The following is a 25031-nucleotide window of genomic DNA, read 5'->3' as shown; positions in this document are numbered from 1 at the left end:
AATGAAAAGAAGATGCTCATTGCAACCCCATAAAAACCTTTTCTTTTTTTACTGAATACCTTCCTTCCTACCTACCAACATCTTCTTGTGATTTTAAAAAAAAATAAACAATAAAAAAAATTGGATTGAATTTGGCAAATAAATAAAATAATATCTTATAGTTTGCCTGAATTTGACAACAAAATTGGATGAAGAAAAAATATGGCTGGTTAATAATGAAGTAGCTTTTTAGCCTTTTTTATAGGAGTTATTTTTTTTTTTTTTTTGACAAATTTTAATAGGAGTTATTATTATTAGAAAAAAGATACAAATAAAAAACAAAAACAAACGATAACGACAACGACAACTAAGGGGAGATCCGAAGTTTGAGTTCAAAAGTTTGGAATCCCTCTCTCCTTCCCCTCCTCGTTCTCAAAATGATACTTTTGCAGTCTCATTCCAGATTTCTGCTTCAGACCTTGCTCAATCGAGTTCAAAAGTACGTTTCTTTTACATGTATTAATACAAAACAAAATTAATTTATGTCTAATTAGGGTTTTTGTTTTTTGCATTTGATAATTGTTATGATTGTCATTAAACCCAAATCGAAATCTGAAATACAATTCTCATATTTGATCTGGTTCATTCAACAGTCTCGATAAGGGGATTGAGTTGGATTACCATTGGGTTGAGTTTGACGATGTTCGCTACCATATTCAGGTGATTCAACAATATAAATATATATATATAGTGTATTGGAAAGATCGTATTTTGATTTCAAATTTTGATAAAAGAAAAGATTTTTATTACTGTTATAGGTTTCAGTGAAGAACCCACTTCATGTTTTGCTGTCGGTATCACTACCCACACCACCTCCAGAAACTGCTTTCGTCAGTGGACTTCCATTGGGAGCTTTAGAAGCCATCAAAATTGCATACAGTGGCTTTGTTCAAGTTCTTGATCCTCCAAGAGATGGCTTCAATCTCACTCTCAAACTCAATCTTTCTAAACTCCCTCCAGATGAAGGTTCAACCAGTTTCTTTTCTAAGGTTATTAATCATTATCAGCTTGCCAGTTGCCAATTACAACCCCCAACAACTATTAGTTTTTGTCTAGGACTTCCTTAATAAACATCTTTATAGTCTGCCATCATCAAAAACTTGTCTGTGAAAGCAATTTTGACTGGCTCTTTCTTATGGAATCCATAGAGTGTATCAAATACAAGTAGTGTATTGCAAGTGTCCCTCTTTATGACAGTACTTACTTTTCTATGAATCTCTGCTTGTTATGTTTGGTCAACTATGTGTCATGGGTGTTTATGCAGAGTACAAACATGCTATTTTGATCAAAGTTGCATCTGTGAGGGAAGTGGTACTTGGTGCTCCATTAAGACTAATTCTGAAAGGTCTTGGCTCAAGGATGAGTGCTAACAATATTGACCGGCTTGTTGCACTTGTGCATCGATCAAAGGAGTCTTTCTTCCTCGTTCCTCAGGTTAAATCTTCATCTTAACAATTTCTTCCTCCTTCCTTTTTAAATCTGCATTACACTTTTCGAGCCTGTTCATCGTAGCATTTAGGTGATACATTATTCTGCATACTATGTATTTCATTATTGTTTCAATTAGGGAATTTACTCATTTGGTACCCTATGTTTTTGCAAAGTATCATTTTGGTACTCTCTGTTTTCAATTATGCTCATATGGTCTCTGTTTTCAATTATGCTCATATGGTCTCTGTTTTCAATTATGCTCATATGGTGCCTGTATTTTAAAATTATACATATTTGATACTCTAGACTCAGATTTGATAGATAAAATTTTGTAAATATGATCAAACTGTCATCAGTTATATTAATTAAGTAATTAAATTTAAATTTGTAACTTACCTAATTGACAACAGTTTGATTAAATTGTTAAAATTTTATTAATTAAATTTGAGTTTAGAGTACTAAATATGTATGATTTTAAAATACAGGGTACTATATGAGCATTATTGAAAATAGAGGGTACCAAAATGATACTTTACAAAAAAAAATCAGGGTACCAAATGGTTACCAATCCTTTCAATTATTGGTTATTTAGAAGGATGAGGAGTGAATCTTACTCATAAAACATTATCCCTCCCTATTCTGGCAGGCAGAAAAAGTGACCGTTGTGTTTCCAATGAGATTCAAGGATTCCATAGACATTGTCCTTGCAACTTCCTTCCTGCAGGTACTGTATCTATGTTATCTTTTATATGAAAAATAATTGGATTAAATGGCTTCGTGTTATCTCTTTTTTAAGCTAACAAGGACTGATATAATATTGAGCACCGTAGATATATCGATATGATTTTACTATGAAAATCTGCTGTTGATTGAAAAGTTCCTTCCTGATACTTTGTGTTCGATTTTTTGTTTTATCTCTTAGGAATTTGTTGAAGCAAGACGCACCGCAGGACTTAATAGCGCTCCTCTTTGTCTGTGGTCACCCACTCCTCCTTTAGAATTGAAGGGAGCTCCTGCTGAAGCATTATCTGCAAATGCAGGCTTTGTAACCATTGGTATGTCTAAACGAACTATTTTGTTTTAATTATGCTCTGCGACTATTAAGAGATTAATGTTTCCTCTCATTGCAGTTATTTTCCCTCGACACGTAGAAGGCAAAAAGCTGGACCGCACAGTTTGGAGTTTATCAACTTTTTATGCATATGTTAGTTATCATGTTAAGGTGCGTTGTTTATTTCGCCTGTTAGTTGTAATTGTTGACATTCTATCTTCCACATGCAATTTTATCATATTCCATTTCTGTTTCTTTGACAGTGTTCAGAGGGTTTCATGCATACACGGATGCGGCGTCGTGTGGAATCCTTAATTCAGGTAATATATGGCCCTTAATGGTTAAACTTTAACAATCTTTTCTGTTTGGCGATTGCTTATTTAGATTTGTCAATTATCAATATATCAGGAAACGATGCTGAGCAAGTAGACACATAACATATTGTTTGTCTTAGATCAATTTTTGTGTGCTTTTACTTGTGTCATTGTGCTGGTTGATTCGGGTTTGCAGCTCGTTCGTGGGGTCATTATTGTTAGCCGATATATTTGAGGTGGCCCTGCTGCTGCATTTCTTATGCTAGTGTCATCTAGGGAAATTATTAATTGGTGGTGCTTATGGTGTATTCTGTTATTTATTGAGTAGATGGAAATTCTAGGAATAGTAATATGACTTGCTCAGCAAAGCAAAACTTGTTTAGAAGCCTTTGAGCACATGATCAACTTCTTAGCCAATTTATGTGAAGTCATGGGTATAGTACTCATAATTGACCCATCTTCTTTTTGAAGAGCTTTAAGACTCAGAAATATATATACACTTTTTGTATTTAAAGCTGTTCACTTGTCAGAATTCTATTAAACACAATTGATAAACTGAACAAACAAAATATCATCAAGCTTCAAACCAGTGTTGGGAGCTTTAACAGTTGAACAGAACGGGCATTTATGTCAGAAAAATGGGTATTGAAAGGTTATCATATTCATAATTATGTCTTAGCTGACTTTCATGATGACTAAAGTGTGACTATAAGAAAATTAGAATAATGGTGTAGGCCATTGATTGATGTCATGCTTTGGAGAAGCAACCCAAATTTGTCTTTGTATTATTGCCACTTTCCTCTTTCTTTCCTTTTATTTTGGTGAAAGTTGTAATTCTACATAGTGATATTTGACTTTGAGATTTCTCAATTATTATTACCATGAAGATGGTTGAGGAAATATCATTTTAACATCCAAAGTTGGTCAAATTGTTGAACTTTCCAAATCCACAGGCTCTCGATCGCGCCAAGCCGAATGCAGATAATTCCAAGAAAACAGGGAACAGTGCATCTTTCAAGCGACTGGTTTGTAAATGAAAATCCCTAATGAAGCAAAGTCAGAGATTTGACATTGGTGTTGTTATGATAAAAGCCTTCCTTACCTATGAATTTTGATTGATTGCAGAGTCTGAAGGAAGGACGGGCCAGTTGGAAGTAATGAAGGCCATTGATGCACACACAGGTGCTTGTGTAATTTGTTAATTGTTTGGTAGGAAAAAGAAAAAGAAAAGAGAAAAGAAGAAACTTTGTTTAGTTGCTAACATGGCACAATCTGTTTCCATTTGAAACTGAGGAAATCTCAAGCTTAATTTTAATAGTCCATATTACATGTACACTTCTGGTTTGAGATTGAATATTATTTATTTTATTTTAGTTTCATTGTTAACCTTTCATTCATGGCTGTATTTGAGAAAAAACATGTTCATAATCTTTAAATTTACTTTATGAGCTGAATAAAAATAAAAGTGACTGCATAAATAAACTAGAACTGTGGCACTGGTGAAGCAAGAAAACCAAAAAGGCCTTTCTTTTGGTATGGTATGATATTTGATTGATGGGGACAAAACAGCATGATGAGAATGACAAGCAGAGCTTTTTCACAAAGAAAATTGAATAAAATGTCCCCCAACCAAATCATGCTCATGGTGATGATGATGATGATGATGATGATGATGATGATGATGGTGGTGGTGGTTGACATTAAGAGAGAGAGAGGCTTGAATCTTGAGGTGGGCATCTATGGCTGCCTTGTTTCAAAATGATAAATGGCAATTGGGAACATGGTGGGCTTCCTCTGATATAGAGCTCTTCCTCCTCCTCACTCTCATTATCTTCTTCTTCTTCTTCTCTCCTACTTTCACTAATTAATAATAAAGAAAGAAAGAAAGAAAATATGTGCTAAACAAGAATCTAATCTAATGATCTAATCTATGTCTACTCGGAATCACTGTCCACACTTTCCATTCCTTTGAGCCCCCTTCTCTGCTTTTGCTGCAGTAATCAATCAATAATCACACAAGTCACAACCACAACTTTATCACATTTAATATTATTGTTATTCTATAGTTTGACTTCAGTTGAGGGCAAGAGAGGGCCTGGGAGCATCTAATCTCTATAATATAAATACAGCTGGTAGTGGTGATGGACACCACCCTTTCTTTTCCTCTCCGTTGTTCATTATTCAAGAAATATCTTATAAAAAAAATCTATAACCATGTAATATAATATAAATGATAAATAAGAAAAGAAAAAGAGCAGAAGTGATTCTGATTGATTACCTTCTTCACACATTTCTTCTCCCTAACCTCATACCGATTCCTTGTCAAATCAGATAGCCACATCCCTGGGAAACAATACTGCCAAAAAATAAACACACACACACACACTCACTCAACCACAACCATTCAATTCAATCTTCTTTTTCCAAAATGATATTATATAAAATATATACCTGGAGAGCTCTGTCGATATTCTTAGGCCTCTTCTTGGGCCTCTGAGGAAGCTTTGTGCCTTTCATGGCAAGAAAATCATCTTCTTTCTCCTTTCTTGATAGTGAAAGAAATATTCTGGGCCACTCCAAAGCTTCAACATTCACCTTTTCAACTACTGCAACAGCAGCAGCACTGGTAGTAGCAGTGGCATGATATTCTGTTGTTGTTGACTCCACATGATTGGAATTGAGTCGATCAGAGGACCCATTTGGCTTGTCATTGCCCAACCTTGCCGAACAAGACACTTTCCTTTCATTCCTGTCAGATTTCCCAGCCGTAGATCTAGAACCACCACCACCGCTGCCACGGTTGCTGCCACCACAGATTCTTGAGGGTGACCCGTTTGTTGCAGTTCGATCTTCTAAGTTCCTGGTCATTATGATATATGTGATTATGATGTTAAGAACAGAACAGATGCCTTTGCTTTGCTTTGCTTTGCTTTGCTTTTCGATTGGTTTTAGAAAGAAAAAGAGTAAAGTAAAGAAGAGAGATTAGTAGAAGAGAATAGTCATAAAGTTCGAAACTTTGCAACTACAAAGACAGATTTGAGTACACTACTAAGCCTTGCACTAAAAAAAAAAGACAGACTTTAATACCCACCTAAATTTAAAACATATATATAACTAATTACTACACTTCGTATTATTATTTTTCTCTTAATTGTAAATTGCAATTACTAATTACTCACCATACACAAGAAAGAAGAAAATTTTGATTTTTTCTTTCTAGGTAAAGATAATAAATAAATAATTTTCTTTTCTAAAACGATTTTGAAAGAAAATAGGGAGTGGTTTACTTAAAAAAATCTCTACAAGATCGGGGGAGAGAAAGGACCAGGCATCATTCAATTCATGGGAATAAAAATACATTTTTTTTTAAAGAAATACTCTGCAAACCCATGGCTTCATTACCCAACACCAAAATTCTAAAAAGAACAGTGCTAGTACTGCTACTTTACTACTTTTGAGTGAACCAAACCCAACACAAGTAACAAGACAAGTGAGTTTTTGTTCAGATTTAAAAGGGTAGAAAGGTAAATTACTTGTCTAAAAAGAGAAGAAAGAAAAGTGGTGTGGTGTGGTCTGTCTGGCAAGGCATCATTTTTAGGGGCTTAGCTTAGCACAGCAGATAGCAGGTGAGGTATGGGAATGGAATGGCATACAGCACAGCACAGCACAGCACAACACAACACAACACATCATTTTTTAGGATTTGGGATTTGGGATTTGTGTGTGGCTTGATTGGATCCACAACCAGAACCAGAGTGAAAGAAAATAGAAGAAAAGATTGAAGCTTTTGATTACATACACACCTACATATACATACTGTTTTTAAAGTTTGAATCTTTTTTCTTCTTCTTCTTCTTCTCATTGCTCAATCAATCAGAATCCACAACACAACAATTGAAGAAAGAAACTAAAACCATAAAAAACATCAAGAAGATGAAGAAGAACAAAAAGATGAGATGAGATGAGATATTCCAGTCCAGTAACTATAATAATACTCATGTAATAACTAATCATATATCACTTCACACCCCAACCAAATACCTGTGAGAAAGAAGAGCTTCTTTTCTGGCTCTGCTGCCGTTAGATGAGGAAGAAGGGAGTGGCGGTGGAGGAGGAGGCGGCGGCGGCATACTGGAATTTGACAACTTGTCTGCGGATCCAGAGTGGTGGAGTAGTCTCCTTTGCCTGACTTGAACAGAAGCAGCAGCAGCCGCTGAAGAGGAAGACTCGTCGGTGGTGAGGTTGCGGATCTCGGTCCTGGATACCCTTGACCTCTTCTTGTGACCCCATTGCAAGAGCATATCTCCGGTGCCAGTGCCAGTGGCCGTGCCACGGCTGGGGCTGGGACTTGGGCTGAGGCTGAGGCTGGGGCTGGGGCTGGAACTGCTCTCGGGTCGGTGGTTGTCATGGGGTTCTGATTGTGGAAAAGATGGGTCTTGCGTAGAAGAAGGGGATCTGAATCTGAAAGCGGAAGCAGTGATGGTGGTGGTGGTGGTGGTATCATCTTCTCTGCATAAGGCTCTGGCGGTGGTGGTGGTGAGGTTGGGCTTCTTGGTGGGAGTGGTGCCATTGGTCAAGGGAAGACAATCTGGGCTTACTCTCTGATATCTGTACAGAAGAAAACATAGAAATTGAGATGAGAAGATAAGATCTGAAAAATGAGAATCAATGGATGAAGTTAGTTGGCAGAAGTGGGAGTGGGAAGAGATCCGAAAACAAAGAAAGAAATGGGAAATCAAATCAAATCAAATGAAAGAATCCATATTTATCGTATAAGAAGAGCAAACCTCATCATTTGCAAAACTCTGTTCTGTGTGTATTAGTTAGATGAAGAAGAAGATGATGATGAAGAAGAAGAAGATGATGATGCTGATGCTGTTGCTGATGATGAACTCGTTCGTTCGTTCGTTCATTCATTCATTGAGATTCATGGCGGGTCTGGGTGTGTGCTCTCTCATACATAGTACATAGTACATAGATAGAACAAGGAAGAAGAAGCAAACCAAAACCAAAACCGAAACTGAAAACTGAAACAAAAAATGAAATGGGAAGGGAAGTAAGTGGGCGACCAATCTTATTATTATTATTATTATTATAAAAAATAAAATAAAACTAACTATTTTTTTTTATTATTATTTTTAGGCATTTACCATTATCTTTGTATTTTACAACTCAACTACTAAACATACATACATGATCTATCTCTTCTTATTCTTATTAGGGAAGTTTTCATATTATTATTCAATATATATGGGAGTTTTATATATTTAGTTATTTTTAAAAAGTAATAAATTTTATATGATTTAAAAAAAAAATTATTATATAATCTAATTTTCTAAAAATCTATAAAACTCAAATCAAACAAACACTTCCGGTTACCTTACTAAATTAAAGAATACTCGTAAAAATGAGTACTTGTTACAATTAACCTAGAACCGGAATTCATCTAGGTTTTTTAGATTTTTGACAACACCGTAAAAAAGGACAAAACATTCACATTTTTATTATCATTGAAGTAAGCGAGAAAGAGAGAGTGATGAGAGTGATATGATTGAAACAACTTAAGATTGAATGGAGAAAATATTACAAAGAGGAGGAGGGATCACATCTATCCAAACTAGTTTATTGTCTAGCCTAAAGGTATGATGAGTTAAAACACGAATTGTTTTATTATCATTATGATCAATATGAGTTAGAGATGCCAAAATTTTTAATTAATATAGCTTTAATATCTTAAAAAAGAACAAATAATTCATTATGATAAACAGAGTTATTATTGATCGCCTGCCATGACAAGGGTGGGAGAATCTGAGCGTCAGGTATGGATGCACACAAGACAAGGAATTGGCAGGGAGTGCTCCCCCATCCTCGTTAACAATTTTAATTATTGTCCTGTCTATTGCTCATCGAGGGTAGGGCAGGGAATCCCCACAAGGCCTATTTATTTAAAAATTAAATTTTTAAAAGAAAATTTATGAATTACATGAAAATTATAAATATCACACAATGTTTATAATTTAAAATAATAAATATCATTCCAAATCAAATCTAAAATCTATATAAAAAAATTACTAATGTACAGATAACAAATATATGAAATACATAAAAAAAAATTTAAAACTAAATAAAAATTAAATGAAACCCTATCAAGGTAGGGAGTGTTATTTCTGCTCCATCTCGTTTAACATTCGGGGATGAAAAATAGTTATTATTCCTACTTTGTTTTCTATTTAAACAAGGGATCCTTGTCCCATTAGAGTCATATTCCCGAGCTCCGTCCTCACGAAAAAAATGTGCAACCCCTAACGCCAAGGCAAGAGAGATTGAGAATTTAAGCAAAAAGCCTAAGCTTGAAATTTGCTAACTAGAACCCAATTTATTCTTGCCATAAAAGTCAGCTTCCCCGACAAGCTAAGTGAAAAAAATAGATGAATTTGTACAAAAATCACTAACAAAAGACCATTAAAAAAAACTAAAAGAATGTAATGTTGTAGGGTAGTCCTTTTTTTAGGGTCCATTGGTAAAATTGATTATTTTTTGAAGTTATTTTAAATTTTTGTATAGTTTTAATAATTTTTTATAAAACGACCTCCGACAAATAATACAAATTTTACACCTAAGACATTTTTTTTTAAAAAAAAAAATCTATTTTTTTAATCAATTTTCAATTATAGAAACAAAAGCTAAGTGTGGTAATATATGAACGATATTGATTAAAAATTCAAACCCTATTTCACCGAAAGTCGCACACAACCAGACTGCCACCACCTCCTTCACGCCGTCAGCCACTTCCACGGCCACTGCCTCCCTCAAGCCGTCAGCCAACTCATACAAAATTAAACTGATGCAAAGGTTTGATTTCTCATTTCTGTTTAGTTGTGTTTTGTGTATTGATTTATAGTGTGAAATTGCAATGTACAGAGGAGAATCCATTGTTTGGTACTTTCTTTGACTTTATAAAGCTGTAGACTTTCAGCTTAGTTAATCAGTTGAGTGAGATTTTCTAACGTCATACTGAATTTAGTCTAATTCTCTAGTGTTAGGAATGTTGCATTTAGATGGGTCATATTCAAAATTCCATTTGCAACTCATATACTTAACTAACACAGCCTTTATTTTGTCATATGTGTAGTTACAGAAGCCATGGTTGTGTGGCAAAGACATATAAAATCTCTACTAATTCATGTTGGCAAAAAAGTGGAACGTAGTTAAGAAAACACAGAACAGATAAAAAAAAGGAGGAAGAAGAACTCTATGTGTTTGTGAAAATGTATTTTGTATTGAAGCTAAGTATATCTAGCAAGGGAAGATACACAGATATTTATAGAGAGCTATCAGTACCTAGAAGACCAAGAATGAAACTAATAACCATCTAACAAACTCTAACAGAATTAGTAACAGCTAACTAATCGGGGGAGTCTTCTAACGGTTGGTTATGATGGTTAATATGCCCCCTCAAGCTACACGGAACATACTCCAGTGATGGCTTGTTACATAAAAAGTTAAACTTGGGCAAAGTAAGAGGCTTTGTAAACATGTCTGCTGGCTGCTCTTCAGTTGGAATGTAGCTGACTTGCAGACGTTTGTGCAGTACCAAATCACGAACAAAATGAATGTCGACCTCAATATGCTTGGTCTGCGAATGAAAAACTGGGTTGGAGGCCAACATCTGAGCTCCTTGGTTGTCACACCAGACCACAGGAAGAGTTGTTAAATGAACACCTAATTCATTAAGCAAGGAGCTGATCCAGACAACCTCAGTTGCAGTAGTAAACAATGAACGATACTCGGACTCTGTGCTGGAACGAGAAACAGCCCTTTGTTTTCGGGAACCCCAAGAGATAAGATTCTCACCAAGCTTGACACAGAAGTCAGTAACAGAAGTCTTCTAACGGTTGGTTATGATGGTTAATACACTCCATCTGCCAACTTGTGTAGTTCTGGCTTAGGGTCCTTTTATAACCCAGGTCCATTTCCTATTCTCTTGCTAGAAGCCTTTAGAATGTTAATTGTAATTTTTCCTTGTCATCATACTTTTGGAGCTGAGTTTTCTTACCTTCAAAGGCTGAAGAATCCACCCTCTGCAACCATTTTGAGGCCCTTATATCAATATTTTCAACAGTTGGTAATGTTATTGGGCTCTATAGTTTTCATATGTGTTACACTTACAAGTGATTGCTGAGCGACTAGAATATTCTTGCTCTCAGTAATTTTTGTAAGACAATGAAACGTACTTAAACTGATTAGAGGAAAGTATTTTGCACTGGACACAAGTGTTTTGTTAGTTATAACAACATTCACATCCAATGTCCCGGTCTGGAGCTCATCTACAATCCATCCAATGTCCCGGTCTGGCTTTGTAGTTCTGCTTTATATCTGATTGTAAACTTCCCCCAGTTCCTAGTTTAATTTCTTTAGTAAATTCTTCCACTGGTGGCTTTTGCTGATATTGGTCTATTACTTTTTTTCCCCTCCCTCCATTTGCATGATCTTTTGATTGGTTGGAGTATTGTCTTTTTCCCCCTCCACGTGTTTAGAATTTGGAGACTATCATTTTAATTTTATAGAGATGAAACATGGGGTCTTTATGTAAAGTACTATTTTTACTGACTGCCATAAAGTGTTTTATCTCCTGTTAACACAGGGATTTTCTACATCAAGGAAGTTACTAGCAGATTCATCTGAGGAAGCACCTATAAGGTCTCCATTGACCCCTGTTTTGGCATTAAATAGTGGTAAAGCAGAAGACCAGCAGCAGAAAGCAGTTTCTAAGCCTTCTACTAGTGATGCACATGGGGCGGGAAATTGGCGGGGAGTGTTCCCCCGTCCCCGTCCCCATTTATATTTTTAATTCCCGTCCCTGCCCCATCCCTGCTCATTCCCCGTTGGGGCAGGGTGGGGAATCCCCTATTGGGGCGGGGATGCAAAATTAATGGCAAGCTGAAAGGATGCGAAATTAAGACAATTTTTGTTTTTAACGAGTACCATTTATTTGTGAGTTATTTCTTCTAGAAATGACTAGATCTACCTACGTGAATATAATATTCTGGAAATTTTTATTGGTATCAAGGGGTGTTAGAAATAGCATTCAAATGGAAAACTTATTCACACTGGCATTCAATGCAGTTTGTACTTAATCTGAAGGACCTCAATACCTTTCAACTATCTGTATTCTTCTTGTATTGAGTTACCTTTGGCACATATGCTTTATCTTGTGTGCTTAATTTATGTTTACTACTCCAGAGTCCAAAGAAGGTAAATTTGGTTGCTGCATTAGCGCGTGGAATGCGAGTTGAGGACGCGTTGTTGCAGTTGCAAGTGACTGTAAAGCGAGCTTCAAAGACTGTCTATCAAGTGATACTATCAGTCTTAACACCTTGCTCAATCAAAAGGTTATTGATATTTATAAATATTCTAATGAGGATGAAAGTTTGAATCATCACACTTTGTTTGGCAGGTTATTCACTCAGCCCGAGTAAATGCAACTCATAATCATGCATTGGATCCAGACCGCCTTCTTGTTGGTAAATAAATGGAAGTAAAGATTCATTTTGTTGTTTTTTTTTGCTTTTACCCTACTTACATTTGCCTATTCTTTTCTATTGCAGCTGCGACCTTTGTTGGGAAAGGCTTTTTTAAAAAGAGTGTTTCTTATATTATGGTGAGACCTGTTAGAATGTGGAAAGTGATCTAGAAGTAGAATGTGGTGCACAGTAAGAAGCGTGAGGTTCCATCTCAAAACCAATTGATGATGGATGATGGGTGGAGTAACCAATCTCTTATGATTTGTAGAATTTACCCACACACTTTCTGTGTAGGATATTTTTCTCTAACAAGACCTGAGTGTCGACTGGCAGTAGTAGTAAGGGAAACTACCCCTGAAGAGGAGGCAGAGATAGCAAGACTGAAAGTCCACAATTTCCGTAAACTCACCAAGCGCGAACACCGCCTTGTCCCTCATAAGCCGATAGAGACCACTCCAATTTGGAACAGGAAAGGCAAAGGCAACAATCGCAAATCAAGTGGTATGACTGCATGAGCCAGCTTCCTTCTCTCCTTACATTCTGATGGAAAGTTTCCTAGAAGTGTTTCAGCTTCCCAATTCTTTTTTCTATTGGGGGAATTTTGAAGTGCCAAAACTTTGTACTCTAAAAAAGAACAAAATTATGAGATACTTGGCTTTCATGTTTGCCATTTATTATACTTGTAGATTAGAGAGAGCAGCAGAAATTCAGATGTTATGTGATTACGAGGAGAGAACGCCATTGCGAGTGGGAGAGAACGCTATCGCGAGCAGGTTCCAATTACATGTGCCCGGGCCATGCTAACACAATGTAGCCACTACTGCCTCCAGCCGTCTTGACAAGCACAGTGACTGATCCGACCACCACTCTCTGGTTAGACCTAGCAAACTATACTTGCTCTTACTTTGTTTGACATTTTTTTGAAGGGTTTATACCTTTCTGGACCTTGTGTTTTGTTTCATTACCTATTTGGACATCGTGTTTTGATAAATTAATTTTTGGGCCAATTGTTTTGTAAAATTGTTAAAATAGAACCCTAAACTCAATTTTGATGAAAAAAAATTGAATATAACAACACAATTTTTAAGCAGAATGATTTTATTTTTGTTCTGAATTGTTAGTTTGGCAAATTATTTGTAATTATAGTTTAGAAAACATTGACCAAAATTAAGTTTAGGGTTCTATTTTAACTATTTTACAAAACATAGGATTCAAAAAATAATTTGTCAAAATACAGTGTCCAAACAGTAAGAAAAATTACAGAGTAAACCTTTTTTTTAATTTTACTTGTTCTGAGCTCCTGTATACACAGTAAATGAATCCCATGTTTTTGTTCAGATTTTAAAATTCTTATATGTGACAACCTTGTGTAATTTGGCCATTTTTATGAAAAGCTTTTTTAAAATAAAAACTCATAAAAAGTTGTGGTTACAACTATATTATATGTTAACACTGATAAAGTGACACCAAGGACAAAACATTCAGAGAAAGAAAAAGAGAAGAAGCTGACTTCGTCACACTTGATTTTCCCAATGTGATTAAAAAAAGAGTTGAACATATTCCTTTGTACCTTGTCCTAATTTCATTTCTCAATATTAACAGCCCAATACATGGAGGCCCAATGAAGCCTCAACATGGGCTGGGCCTTACTAAACCTCACAAAGTTTGGTCATCCTCAGGCCTTGGAAGATTGTGTTGACTTTTGAGTTTTGACTTTTGACTTTTGAGAGAGTCATAGTACTATACTATAAGTACTTTAGTAGTAGTAGTAGTAGTACCCTTTAAAATGCATATACTAATTTAACTTCTCTCTTAGTATAGAGAAAGAGAAAGTTTCAATTCCAATTCCAATTCCATTAAAAGATACTGTTCTTTATCATATGTGTATTTCAAGGATTCAATAATTCTCCATTGTCCTTGCCTGCCTTTACCTATTTTTTTCTTTATCCAAAACCCTTTCAATAATAAAAATAATACAGGAAAAAAAATAAAGAAGCAAAGCAAAGATTCTTTTATTTATTTTTGTTTTTTTTTAAAAAAAAAAAAACTGGTTAAATGAACTTTGATGGATGATTGTATAGAAATCCCTGGAGTAGTCCTTGTTTTCAGCTGAAAAATGGTAACCCATTGACCCCTATGAAGATTGAAAAATAATCACTTTCACTGCTACAAACAAATAAACATAATTGATTTGTTTATTTAGTTATTTATTTTATCAAAAAGGAAAAGAAAAGAAAAAGGGTCCACAAATAGAGAGGAAAAAAAAAAAGGAAGAGAAGAATGAGAGAAGAAAGTGATGAAATGAATCTCAATCCAACTCATCTTTAAATCTTTATTAGTTTTGCTTTTGCTTTTATCACTAACTGTGTATGTATACTATGTAGTGGTCTTAAAGCAAAGAGAGATCCATCCAGCTACAAAGGAATTATATGGTCCCATTGTCCCACCTAAGGAATCCACCTAAAAAGCAACAATAGACACCACTGTACTACTACTATATACTTACTACAACAATAAAAAAATTCAATATTTATACATATATATCATCATTGCCATAATTATTATTATTTAAGTCCTAAAAGAAGACAATCATTTATTCCATTTACTCATGTATGTATACATGTATCTATCTATGTAGGTATATTTTCATTCTACAACAAAAATAGGCTATTACTTTGATTTTTAAGGTGAAACTACTTTATTTTTTTTTGCATAAATTCGCAACCGAAGTAGTTCGGGACGATGTAAAAAGTAGTGAAAAATCGAAATAGAAAAAATAATTTCTACTTCGGTTTATACATAATAACCAAAGTCGAAAAAGTTGAATATAAGTGTTGGTAAGATTTGTCAACTCTTTTATCTTCGGTTTTTATGTATAAACTGAAGTAGAAACCCTATTGTTTACTTCGGTTTATACATAAAAACTGAAGTAGAAGCTTATTTATACAGGCATGCAATAGACTATTTAAATCATAATTTCGACATTTTAAATTATTTGTAATTTCTTAAAAATTTGTGAGAAGTCTCATGAAATTACATTATACACCATCAAGTAAAAAAAAATAGCATTACAACTTATCCATATACCAAAAATACTAAAAATACATATCGATAGTGATAAAAAACAATCACGACCCCAAAATTTTCCAGTTGAAGTTTCTAGTGAATCTAAAATAAAATTTGAATTTAATAAGTGAAACTTTTAAAAAAAAAAAAAATTGATTGGTTGTATTATTATTTTGTGTTTGTAAGTTTTGAAAAATTAGACTTGTGACTGGTAGGTAAGGTAATCTTAAAATTAAAAAAAGTTGGAAAATGTTGAATTTTTTTTTTATACCCAAAAAGCATGATTTTTTTTATTCTCTAGCTTAAAATTATTTTTTTACAAACACTCAGCCAATTAATTATTTTTCAAATGATAAAAATATTTTCAAATATGTAGTATGTGGAAACTTCTCTTTTTCCCAATCATATCAATGAATGTAATATGTGACATAACATTTACTTATTATTATTATTATTAGTGGAATATGAAAATGGAACACAAATATTAATTCCACTCACACTGTCACACATCACATTATAAACTTATAATTAATAATTATGATTGGTAGGCTTTGATTTGATATCTATCAATATATCCATATCCATCTAAACCTTTTTCTCAATGTATAAATACTTAATGAAATTTTTAAAACTTTATTATCTCCTAATAATACTCTAACCAATCCAAACCTATTTGAGATTCAAAAACTAATCATTCTCATTTATCTATATATAAAAAAGAAGAAAAAGAAAAGTAAAGGGTGTTTTGTGTAAATAATTAGAGTACAACTTAAAACACCAAAAAAAGTAAGAAAAAAATAAGATAACAAACCTTGGTTGATCAAACGGTCTGTTGTTATCGATATTTTCATGCAAACTTTAGCTTTTTCTTTTGATAAAGTTAAAGAGAAACACTTAACTTTGGATGCTATATAGCTATATATGCTCTTCAAACTTATTATTATAAAGAAAACTCACTCTCCTTCTCCTCTTCTAAAATGTCTTCTCATTATTATTTTCCATGAAACCAAACACTACTCAACACAACAATATGAACAACTTCCTTTCTCATCATCATAATATTCTTCTTCTTCTTCTTCTTCTTCTTTTTCTCTTGTCCTTTTCTTCTTCTTCTTCTTCGCACCAGCTCACTCTAAGACAGCAAGCTTCAATCTTGGTTTCTCTCAAACACTCATTCAAACTTTCCAACTCTTCTTCTTCTTCTTTCGATAGCTGGAACTTATCAAACACTTCCTCAGTTTGTTTCTGGCCAGGAATCCAATGCGACGACACCAAAAAATCTGTCGTTTCACTCAACATATCCAACTCCAACATCTCCACCACTCTCTCCCCACTCATCACTCTCATCCCAACTCTCGTAAACCTCTCTGTCTCAGACAACAACTTCTCCGGCGCTTTTCCCTTCTCCAACATTCACCACCTCCCAAACCTTAGACTCCTCAACATATCCAACAACCTGTTCAGTGGAGAGTTGGACTGGGATTTCTCTCGTTTGCAAAACCTGGTCGTTTTGGATGCTTATAACAACAACTTCAATGGCTCACTTCCTTATGGGGTCACCTTCCTTCCCAACTTAGCTTACTTGAACTTTGCCGGGAACTACTTCTCAGGCTCCATTCCTCGCAGCTATGGCAACATGGGGAAGCTCAAGTTCTTGTCCTTGGCCGGAAATGATCTCAGTGGCTCCATTCCCAGTGAGCTTGGGAACCTTACGAGCTTGGAACAGCTTTACTTGGGGTACTACAATGAGTTCGAAGGAGGGATACCAGGTGAGCTTGGTAAGCTTAACAATCTCTTTCATTTGGACCTTTCTAGTTGTGGTTTGGAGGGTCCGATCCCTCCAGAGCTGGGGAACCTTAAGAAGTTGGATACTCTCTTTCTTCAAATCAATCAACTCAGTGGCTCGGTTCCTTCTCAGCTTGGCAATTTGAGTAGTTTGAGGTCCTTAGACCTTTCCAACAATGGTTTGACAGGAGAGATCTCAGTTGAGTTAGTTTCAGGACTAAGTGAGCTGACCCTTGTGAACCTTTTCATGAACAAGTTTCATGGAGAGATTCCCAACGCCATTGCTGAGCTGCCCAAGTTGGCAGTTCTCAAGCTTTGGCAGAACAATTTCACTGGAGCTATCCCTACTGAGCTCGGTCAAAATGGTGAGTTGACTGAGGTTGACTTGTCAACCAACAAGCTCACTGGAACTGTCCCTAAGTCTATGTGCTTTGGAAGAAAGCTTAAGATTTTGATTCTGCTCAACAACTTCCTGTTTGGTCCTTTGCCTAGTGATCTTGGTCAATGTGAGACTTTGGTAAGAGTACGAATGGGACAGAATTACTTGACAGGAACTTTACCAAATGGGTTTCTTTACTTGCCTAATCTTTCACTATTGGAGCTACAAAACAACTACTTGAGTGGACAACTTGAGCAACAACAAAAGACACCCAATAAGGTACCTTCATCAAAACTCTCACTCCTTAATCTCTCAAACAACCGCTTGTCCGGCCAAATTCCCACTTCTCTTATTGGCAACTTCTTGTCAAGCTTACAAATTGTGTTGCTCACTGGAAACCAGTTCAGTGGCGAAATCCCATCTGAAATTGGTCACTTGAAAAAAACTCTGTTCAAATTAGACATCAGTGGAAACAAACTCAGAGGAAAAATCCCTCCCACCATAGCCAACTGTGTCTTGTTGACATACTTGGATTTGAGCCAAAACCAGCTCACAGGCCCAATCCCACCTGAGCTTTCCCAAATCCACATCCTCAACTACCTCAACCTCTCATGGAACAACTTAAGCCAAGGCCTTCCCAAGGAGCTTGGAACCTTAAAGAGCTTAACTTCAGCAGATTTCTCACACAACAACTTGTCTGGTCCAATCCCAGAAACAGGCCAATACCTCTTCTTCAACTCCACTTCATTCATTGGCAACCCCAACCTATTCAGCAACAACAACAACCACTCGTTGTCCCCATCAGATCAACAGCACCCTGATCCCGACAGCAACAACCAAAACGACGCCGTGTTGAGGTCTCATAGCAATGTCCCTTCAAAGTTCAAGCTCATGTTCGCTCTGGGGCTCCTGCTGTGCTCGTTTGTGTTCGCCACCTTTGCCATCGTCAAGACCAGAAAATCAAGAAGAGGAAAAGAAGGGCACTCGTGGAAGCTCACGGCGTTTCAGAAGGTGGAGTTTCGAAGCTCAGACATCCTGGAATGTGTCAAGGACAACAACGTGATAGGGAGAGGTGGAGCTGGGGTGGTGTACAGAGGGAACTTGCCGAGTGGTGAGCAAGTAGCGGTGAAGAAGCTACTGGGATCGGCGAACAAGCTAGGAGGGTCATCCCACCATGACAATGGACTAGCGGCTGAGATTCAGACACTTGGCAAGATCAGACACAGGAACATCGTCAGATTACTGGCCTTCTGTTCCAACAGAGAGACCAATCTGTTGGTTTATGAGTTCATGGAGAATGGGAGCTTGGGTGAAGTTCTTCATGGGAAAGGAGGTGGGTATCTGAAGTGGGAGACGAGGCTGAAGATCGCCATTGAAGCAGCCAAAGGGCTGAGTTACTTGCACCATGATTGCTCTCCATTGATTCTCCACAGGGATGTGAAGTCAAACAACATTTTGTTGAATTCTGAGTACGAGGCACACGTGGCGGATTTTGGACTTGCCAAGTTTTTGCGAGCTGACAATGGAACTTCCGAGTGCATGTCTGCCATTGCTGGTTCATATGGCTACATTGCTCCAGGTACGTACGTACGCACACGCATGTGTACCTTAGTCAATGCATATATATATATATATATATACCACTTATATCACTTGAAAGAAAGAAAAAAATCTGTGTTTTATTGGTTCATCCATTGATTTAGTACGAAAGTAGCATATTCATTCATTGTTACATTTTGACATTTTTTTAAACACCTCATTATTATCTAATCTTTTGGCAAAATTGATTTTTTTTTCGTATCACATTTCAAAATAACATTTTCCTTTTTTTTTTTTTAGAATTGATAAAGCACAACCGTCGTGTCCAACACCACACGATAGTGTTAATGCAATTCATTATCATGTCTCACCTATTTTGAATTAATAAGTAATATGAAAATTGCTAATTAGTTATAAATCGTCACCTCATATAGTATTTGACACCTTATAGTACATGATAGCAATACTCATATTTACTTAGTCCTAATAACATTGATCTTATAAAAAAGAGTATTACTAAAAAATTAATGTACAAAAAATTATAACATCTCTCCGCACATATATATATATATAGAATGTTGCTATTTGATACATTAAGGTGTCTAACAACATATGAGGTGATACTCTATAATTGGTTAGCGATACTATATAATAATTATTAAATTCAAATAAGTGGAACCTAATATTGAATTGCACCAATAATAATATGCCACATACTTGTGGTGTTGGATACTAATATTCCTATTAGCAATTTTCATATATATATATATAATAAGAGAAAATGTATCATACTATTATTAGTGTAATTTAACATTAAGTCCCACACATTTAAATTTAATAAATATTATTAGGTGTTGTTAACTAATCACCTGGATATTATTGAACAAGTTAAGGAGCTCAATAATAACACTCATATAATTGGTTGCGTTTCTCAAAGGATAGACGCGGACCTTGGGAGAAAGTAACAATTTATGTATGTAGATTTCACTTTGATCAAGACCATGTGGTGTTCAGAAATGCTTATTCAATTATTTGACCAAAGTCATAGAAAACACTGACTACAATGGAATATACTAGTTTGCCCCTATCCCTATGCCTAGCTAGGTAGCTAATAATAGGAATAGCTATTTATATATACACATTCGGTGTAGAATGTTAGATACTTTACTTTGAACTTTTTAAAAAAAAGAAAACAGAGAGGCATGCATGTGGTAGATTCCAATAATGGTAAAAAAGCTAGGCTCCACTCACTCACTCCCTAAAACAAAGGAGTGAATTTGCTTTCTTTTTTACTTTCTCTCTATGAGTCCATACCATATTTGCTTTTGCATGTCTCGAAAGTTGTAACCAATATACCAATCACAATAAAACTTTTTTTTTGACTCAAATTTAACCTAGTATATATATGATAATTTTTTTTTATAGGAGTTTCTAGATTCTCAGTATTTTTTGACCTGTGAACACTTTTTGGTGTGATTATTTTTATGACCGTGCATATTGAGCTATTTAGAGCATCTTACAAAATTTCAAAAAATTCCAAAAATTTTACAATACAAAAAATTAAATTCAAATATATTATTTTCCACGCATATAAAAAAAAAAAAAAATCACTCACACCCTAACAGGCTAACGCGAAGGAGTGAATTTGCTTTCTTTTTTTTTACTTTCTCTCTATGAGTGTGAGTCCATACCATATTTGCTTTTGCATGTCTCGAAAGTTGTAACCAATAAACACCAATCACAACAAAACTTTTTTGACTCAAATTTAACCCAATACATCTATATATACCACCTTTCCCTAAACCCTAGAAAGTAGAATATATGAACATATATATGTACACATACATGGGCACGAGCTTTAAGAATTATTCTCTGCTGCTTTGGAATTTGACATATAGTATATTTGTATGTGATATCAGAATATGCATACACGTTGAAAGTGGACGAAAAGAGTGACGTGTATAGCTTTGGAGTGGTGCTGCTGGAGCTGCTGACTGGTCGAAGACCGGTGGGAGATTTTGGAGAAGAAGGAGTTGTGGACATTGTTCAGTGGGCTAAGACTAAGACCAGTGATCATCATCATCACCATCACCGTCGTCGTTCTCAAGATCTGACCAATTCCATAACCAGTAGCAGTACAAGTAGTCAAGATGAAGGAGTGGTGGTGGTGAAGATGTTGGACCAGCGTTTGAGTCGAGACGAGACTCCATTGGAGGAAGCCATGCAAGTGTTCTTCGTCGCAATGTTGTGTGTTCAGGAGCAGAGCGTAGAGCGCCCCACCATGAGAGAAGTTGTTCAAATGCTTGCTCAAGCTAAACACCCTTCCTTCCACTTTTAACATCCAATAATCACATAAATATAATATATTTTGGGAGCTTCTTAGGTAAGAGTACGGGCATTTTCTATTTTCAGATTTCTCGGGAAAATTATAATCTAATTTTTTTAAATGATAATGTATATGATAATTATGTTATGTAATTTTGTTAATTTTCGAGAGATTTTGAATAATTTATAGTATCGAAATTAGAGTGTGATTGATTATTTAAACTTTGATTTCAGTATCGTAAATTATTCAGAATTTCTCAAAAATTGACTGAATACATGTTATAACTATAATATAAATTATTGTAAAAAAAATTAGATTATTATTTTTCTAAGTGCCAAAAATTAGAAATACCCTACTGGCAAAAGTGATGTCCTATTATAAAATATATGATTATTAATATCAATATCACTTTAGCTAATTATTAAGTGCGTTATCCTAAATCTATGGTGGTGATACATATTTTTTTGTTGTTATAAAAAATTAGGATGGGGTTATATATTAATTAAAAGAAAATGAAATTAATGATGAGTTGAGTTGAGAGTAGTACTACTTGATGATGGTGATGGTGATAGTTATATTTATAAGTAGTAATTAGTACATACATATATATAAGTAAAACACAAGTACGAACACACATTATGGTTTGTATTTTGTTGTTCTTTTGCTGATTTGGTTATTGTTATAGTAAAGTAATGATTTTTTTTTTTTTTGTAATTTAAATGCAATGATAATGGTAATATAGGCATGGTGATAATATAAACAGAGAATAATGATTCAATGATGATAATAAGGAGTGACCCAAATGATTGATATATATAATAACATTATTGTGCTACGTCGTACTTATTAATTGGTACTTATTAATTGGAACATAAGTACTCTTAAAAATCGAAATATATGTCAAAAAATATATTTTTTTTTTACTAAAAGTTGGATGAACATAATATTTTTATATTTAATTATAGTGTGTAAATACTTATACTTAAATAAAATAAATAATTAGAAAAATTAAAATAGGATATTTTTTTATATATTTTATAATAATAATTATTTAAAAATAATAAATAATTAAATAAATAAAAATATGATATTTTTGAGATATTTTATAATGATAATTATTTAAAAATAATAAATAATTAAACAAATTAAAATTTAATATTTTTGAAATATTTTACAATGATAATTATTTAAAAATAATAAAATTATATGTTTTATAACTTAATTAAAATTTAATTAAACTTAAACTCACTTATTAAAATAATATCATATTAAACATATAATATAATCTACTGTGAATTAGCAACAAATTATTTTTTTTTTAAATCTATCAAGAAACTTAAATTTAAAATTCATGTATAATATTTAATATTACATTAAACATATAATATATAATCTCTTGTTGTCACCCTCAAATTCAAAAACTAGAACAAACATAAACTTAAAAAAAATTATTTAGTTAAAATACGATATTTATTTGAAATTTATATAACATTAATATAAATTTAATAAAAATAATGAATAAATTATATAAATAAAACTAAGCATGAATATTGCACATATCTAGTATATATATAAATATAAAATATTTTGTCAAGCACTCCTTTTGAAAAAACTCAATTAACTTAAGGGAATCTTTTAAGGTTTGGAGAGAGTATACCAAAACAAAGTTCATTTTAATAATAAGTATGTTTTTGTGTTATTTTCTAATGGAAATGCCTTTGTTTTTGGATTTTTTTTTTATCACGGAAGGTACTAAATAGATAATATAGAATAAACTTCTGCCTATATGTTGAGAGCTTGAATAAATAAATTTTTTATTGATAAGACCTTTTTAATTGTAGCTAGCATTTTTTAACGAATAATTCTAACAACTTCTAGTGAAAGAGAGTAGCTATGAAATATAAAGGGAAATTTCAGTTTGTATGCTTGATAAATTCTATAATTTAAAAAAAATACTAGACATATTAAAGATTTCAAAATAATGTTATTTTTTAGCACTTTACTCAAAATACTTTTATTGTTGCCCCTTCACTTTTCACTTTTCACTTCTTTTTCTCTTTTCTCTCTCTCTCTCTCTTATTTCACTCTCTCTCACCTCACAGCACCACCAACACCACCACCACACTAAATATTGTATTTTGAACGGATATAGGCATGATTTTTGTGTTTTTTTTGCGATTTTTTTTCTTCAGATTTGAAACTCTGAAATCTGCAGAAAATCGAACTTGCTCGATGTTGGTTCGATGGTGCTCGATGCCAGCTCGATGGGACCTTCAAAATCATGATTTTTCATGAAAAAAATGACTTTTCTCGATGGTGGCTCGATGATGCTCGATACAATTTTTACAAAAGACATAATTTTTTACTCGGGTGTCTGTTTGGAGTGATTTATTTTGGGTATTTTTTCAAGATCTGCACGTTTGACATGTTCATATGTATACTTGTGAAGTGTAACACTTGTAAAAAATACAAAAGTGCAAACATACCTCATGTATAAGACATCTTTTGGTATATTTTTAAGTTTTGAACTTCCCAAATGTGCATATGAGCATGTCAAACCTGTAGATCTTGAAAAAATACTCAAAATAAATAAAAAATCACCTCAAACGGAGACCCGAGTAAAAAATTATGTCTCTTGCAATAATCGCATCGAGCACCATTGAGCATAATTGAACCACCATCGAGCAAAGTCATTTTTTCATTAACAATCTCGATTTTGAAGGCCCCATCGAGCTGGCATCGAGCACTATCAAGCAACCATTCGTTGGGGCCTTCAAGATCGAGATTTTCATGAAAAAACAACTTTGCTCGATAGTGGTTCGATTATGGCTCGATGGTGCTCGATGATGTTTGATGTTGCTCGATGCGATTCTTGCAAGAAACATAATTTTTCACTCGGGTGTCCGTTTGGGGTGATTTTTTTTTATTTTGGGTATTTTTTAAAGATCTACACATTTGACATGCTCATATGCACATTTGAGAATTTTAAAACTTGAAAATATACCAAAAGATGTCTTAAACATGAGGTATGCTTGCACTTTTGTATTTTTTACAAGTGTTACACTTCACAAATGTGCATATGAACATGTCAAACGTGTAGATCATGAAAAAATACCCAAAATAAAAATAAAAATCACCCCAAACGGGCACCCGAGTGAAAAATTATGTCTCTTGCAAGAATTGCATCAAGCACCATCGAGCCACCATCGAGAAAAGTCATTTTTTCATGAAAAATCATGATTTTGAAGGTCCCATCGAGCTGACATCGAGCACCATCGAATCACCATTGAGCAAGGTCGATTTTTTGCAAATTTCAGAGTTTCAGATCTGAAAAAAAATTGCAAAAAAAAACCCAAAAATCATGCCCACATCTGTTCGAAATACAATATTTAGTGTGGTGGTGGTGCTGTGAGATGAGAGAGAGTGAAATACGAGAGAGAGAGAGAGAGAGAGAGAGAGAGAGAGAGAAGAGAGAGAAATGAGAAGTGAAAAGTGAAGAGGAAATGGTAAGGGTAATATGTCTATCATTTTTTTTTTAAATTATAGCATTTATCAAACATACAAACTGAAATTTCCC

At 34.3% G+C, this 25031-nt stretch overlaps 4 protein-coding genes across 5 annotated transcripts; 3 read left to right on the top strand and 1 right to left on the bottom strand.

The window, feature by feature from the left end:
- Positions 1–306: 306 nt before the first annotated feature.
- On the top strand, positions 307–4228 carry LOC133802187 (actin-related protein 2/3 complex subunit 2A). The gene is made up of 10 exons (XM_062240460.1): positions 307–478; positions 633–699; positions 798–1005; positions 1304–1473; positions 2117–2194; positions 2393–2525; positions 2601–2692; positions 2785–2841; positions 3789–3860; positions 3961–4228. The coding sequence occupies exons 1-10, from the start codon at positions 417–419 to the stop codon at positions 3991–3993; spliced, it is 972 nt and encodes a 323-aa protein (XP_062096444.1). The 5' UTR covers positions 307–416; the 3' UTR covers positions 3994–4228.
- A 107-nt stretch (positions 4229–4335) lies between these two features.
- LOC133802186 (flocculation protein FLO11) lies at positions 4336–7880 on the bottom strand. Of its 2 annotated transcripts, none has more exons than XM_062240459.1 (5): positions 7623–7880; positions 6877–7443; positions 5287–5695; positions 5114–5178; positions 4336–4826 (listed from the first exon to the last, which is right to left on the bottom strand). In XM_062240459.1, the coding sequence occupies exons 1-4, from the start codon at positions 7628–7630 to the stop codon at positions 5158–5160; spliced, it is 1005 nt and encodes a 334-aa protein (XP_062096443.1). In that variant the 5' UTR covers positions 7631–7880; the 3' UTR covers positions 4336–4826; positions 5114–5157. The 2 variants fall into 2 exon arrangements, with proteins under 2 accessions (XP_062096443.1, XP_062096442.1); XM_062240458.1 differs by having other exon boundaries at positions 5114–5191; positions 7623–7877.
- A 2091-nt stretch (positions 7881–9971) lies between these two features.
- On the top strand, positions 9972–13354 carry LOC133802022 (uncharacterized). The gene is given in 7 exon segments (XM_062240252.1): positions 9972–10042; positions 10404–10489; positions 11480–11535; positions 11622–11829; positions 12079–12189; positions 12293–12359; positions 12444–13354. Coding segments are annotated over 7 exon segments (1023 nt in total). The 5' UTR covers positions 9972–9978; the 3' UTR covers positions 12875–13354.
- A 3023-nt stretch (positions 13355–16377) lies between these two features.
- Positions 16378–21662, top strand: LOC133802184 (leucine-rich repeat receptor-like serine/threonine-protein kinase BAM3). Its single transcript, XM_062240457.1, has 2 exons — positions 16378–19168; positions 21048–21662. Exons 1-2 carry the CDS (start codon positions 16426–16428, stop codon positions 21464–21466), a joined length of 3162 nt encoding a protein of 1053 aa, XP_062096441.1. The 5' UTR covers positions 16378–16425; the 3' UTR covers positions 21467–21662.
- Positions 21663–25031: the final 3369 nt, after the last annotated feature.

Source organism: Humulus lupulus, chromosome 9, assembly GCF_963169125.1.
Source record: "Humulus lupulus chromosome 9, drHumLupu1.1, whole genome shotgun sequence".
Taxonomy (NCBI): domain Eukaryota; kingdom Viridiplantae; phylum Streptophyta; class Magnoliopsida; order Rosales; family Cannabaceae; genus Humulus; species Humulus lupulus.
The sequence above is the reverse complement of the archived record's forward strand: the minus strand, read 5'-3'. Positions and strand labels throughout refer to the sequence as shown.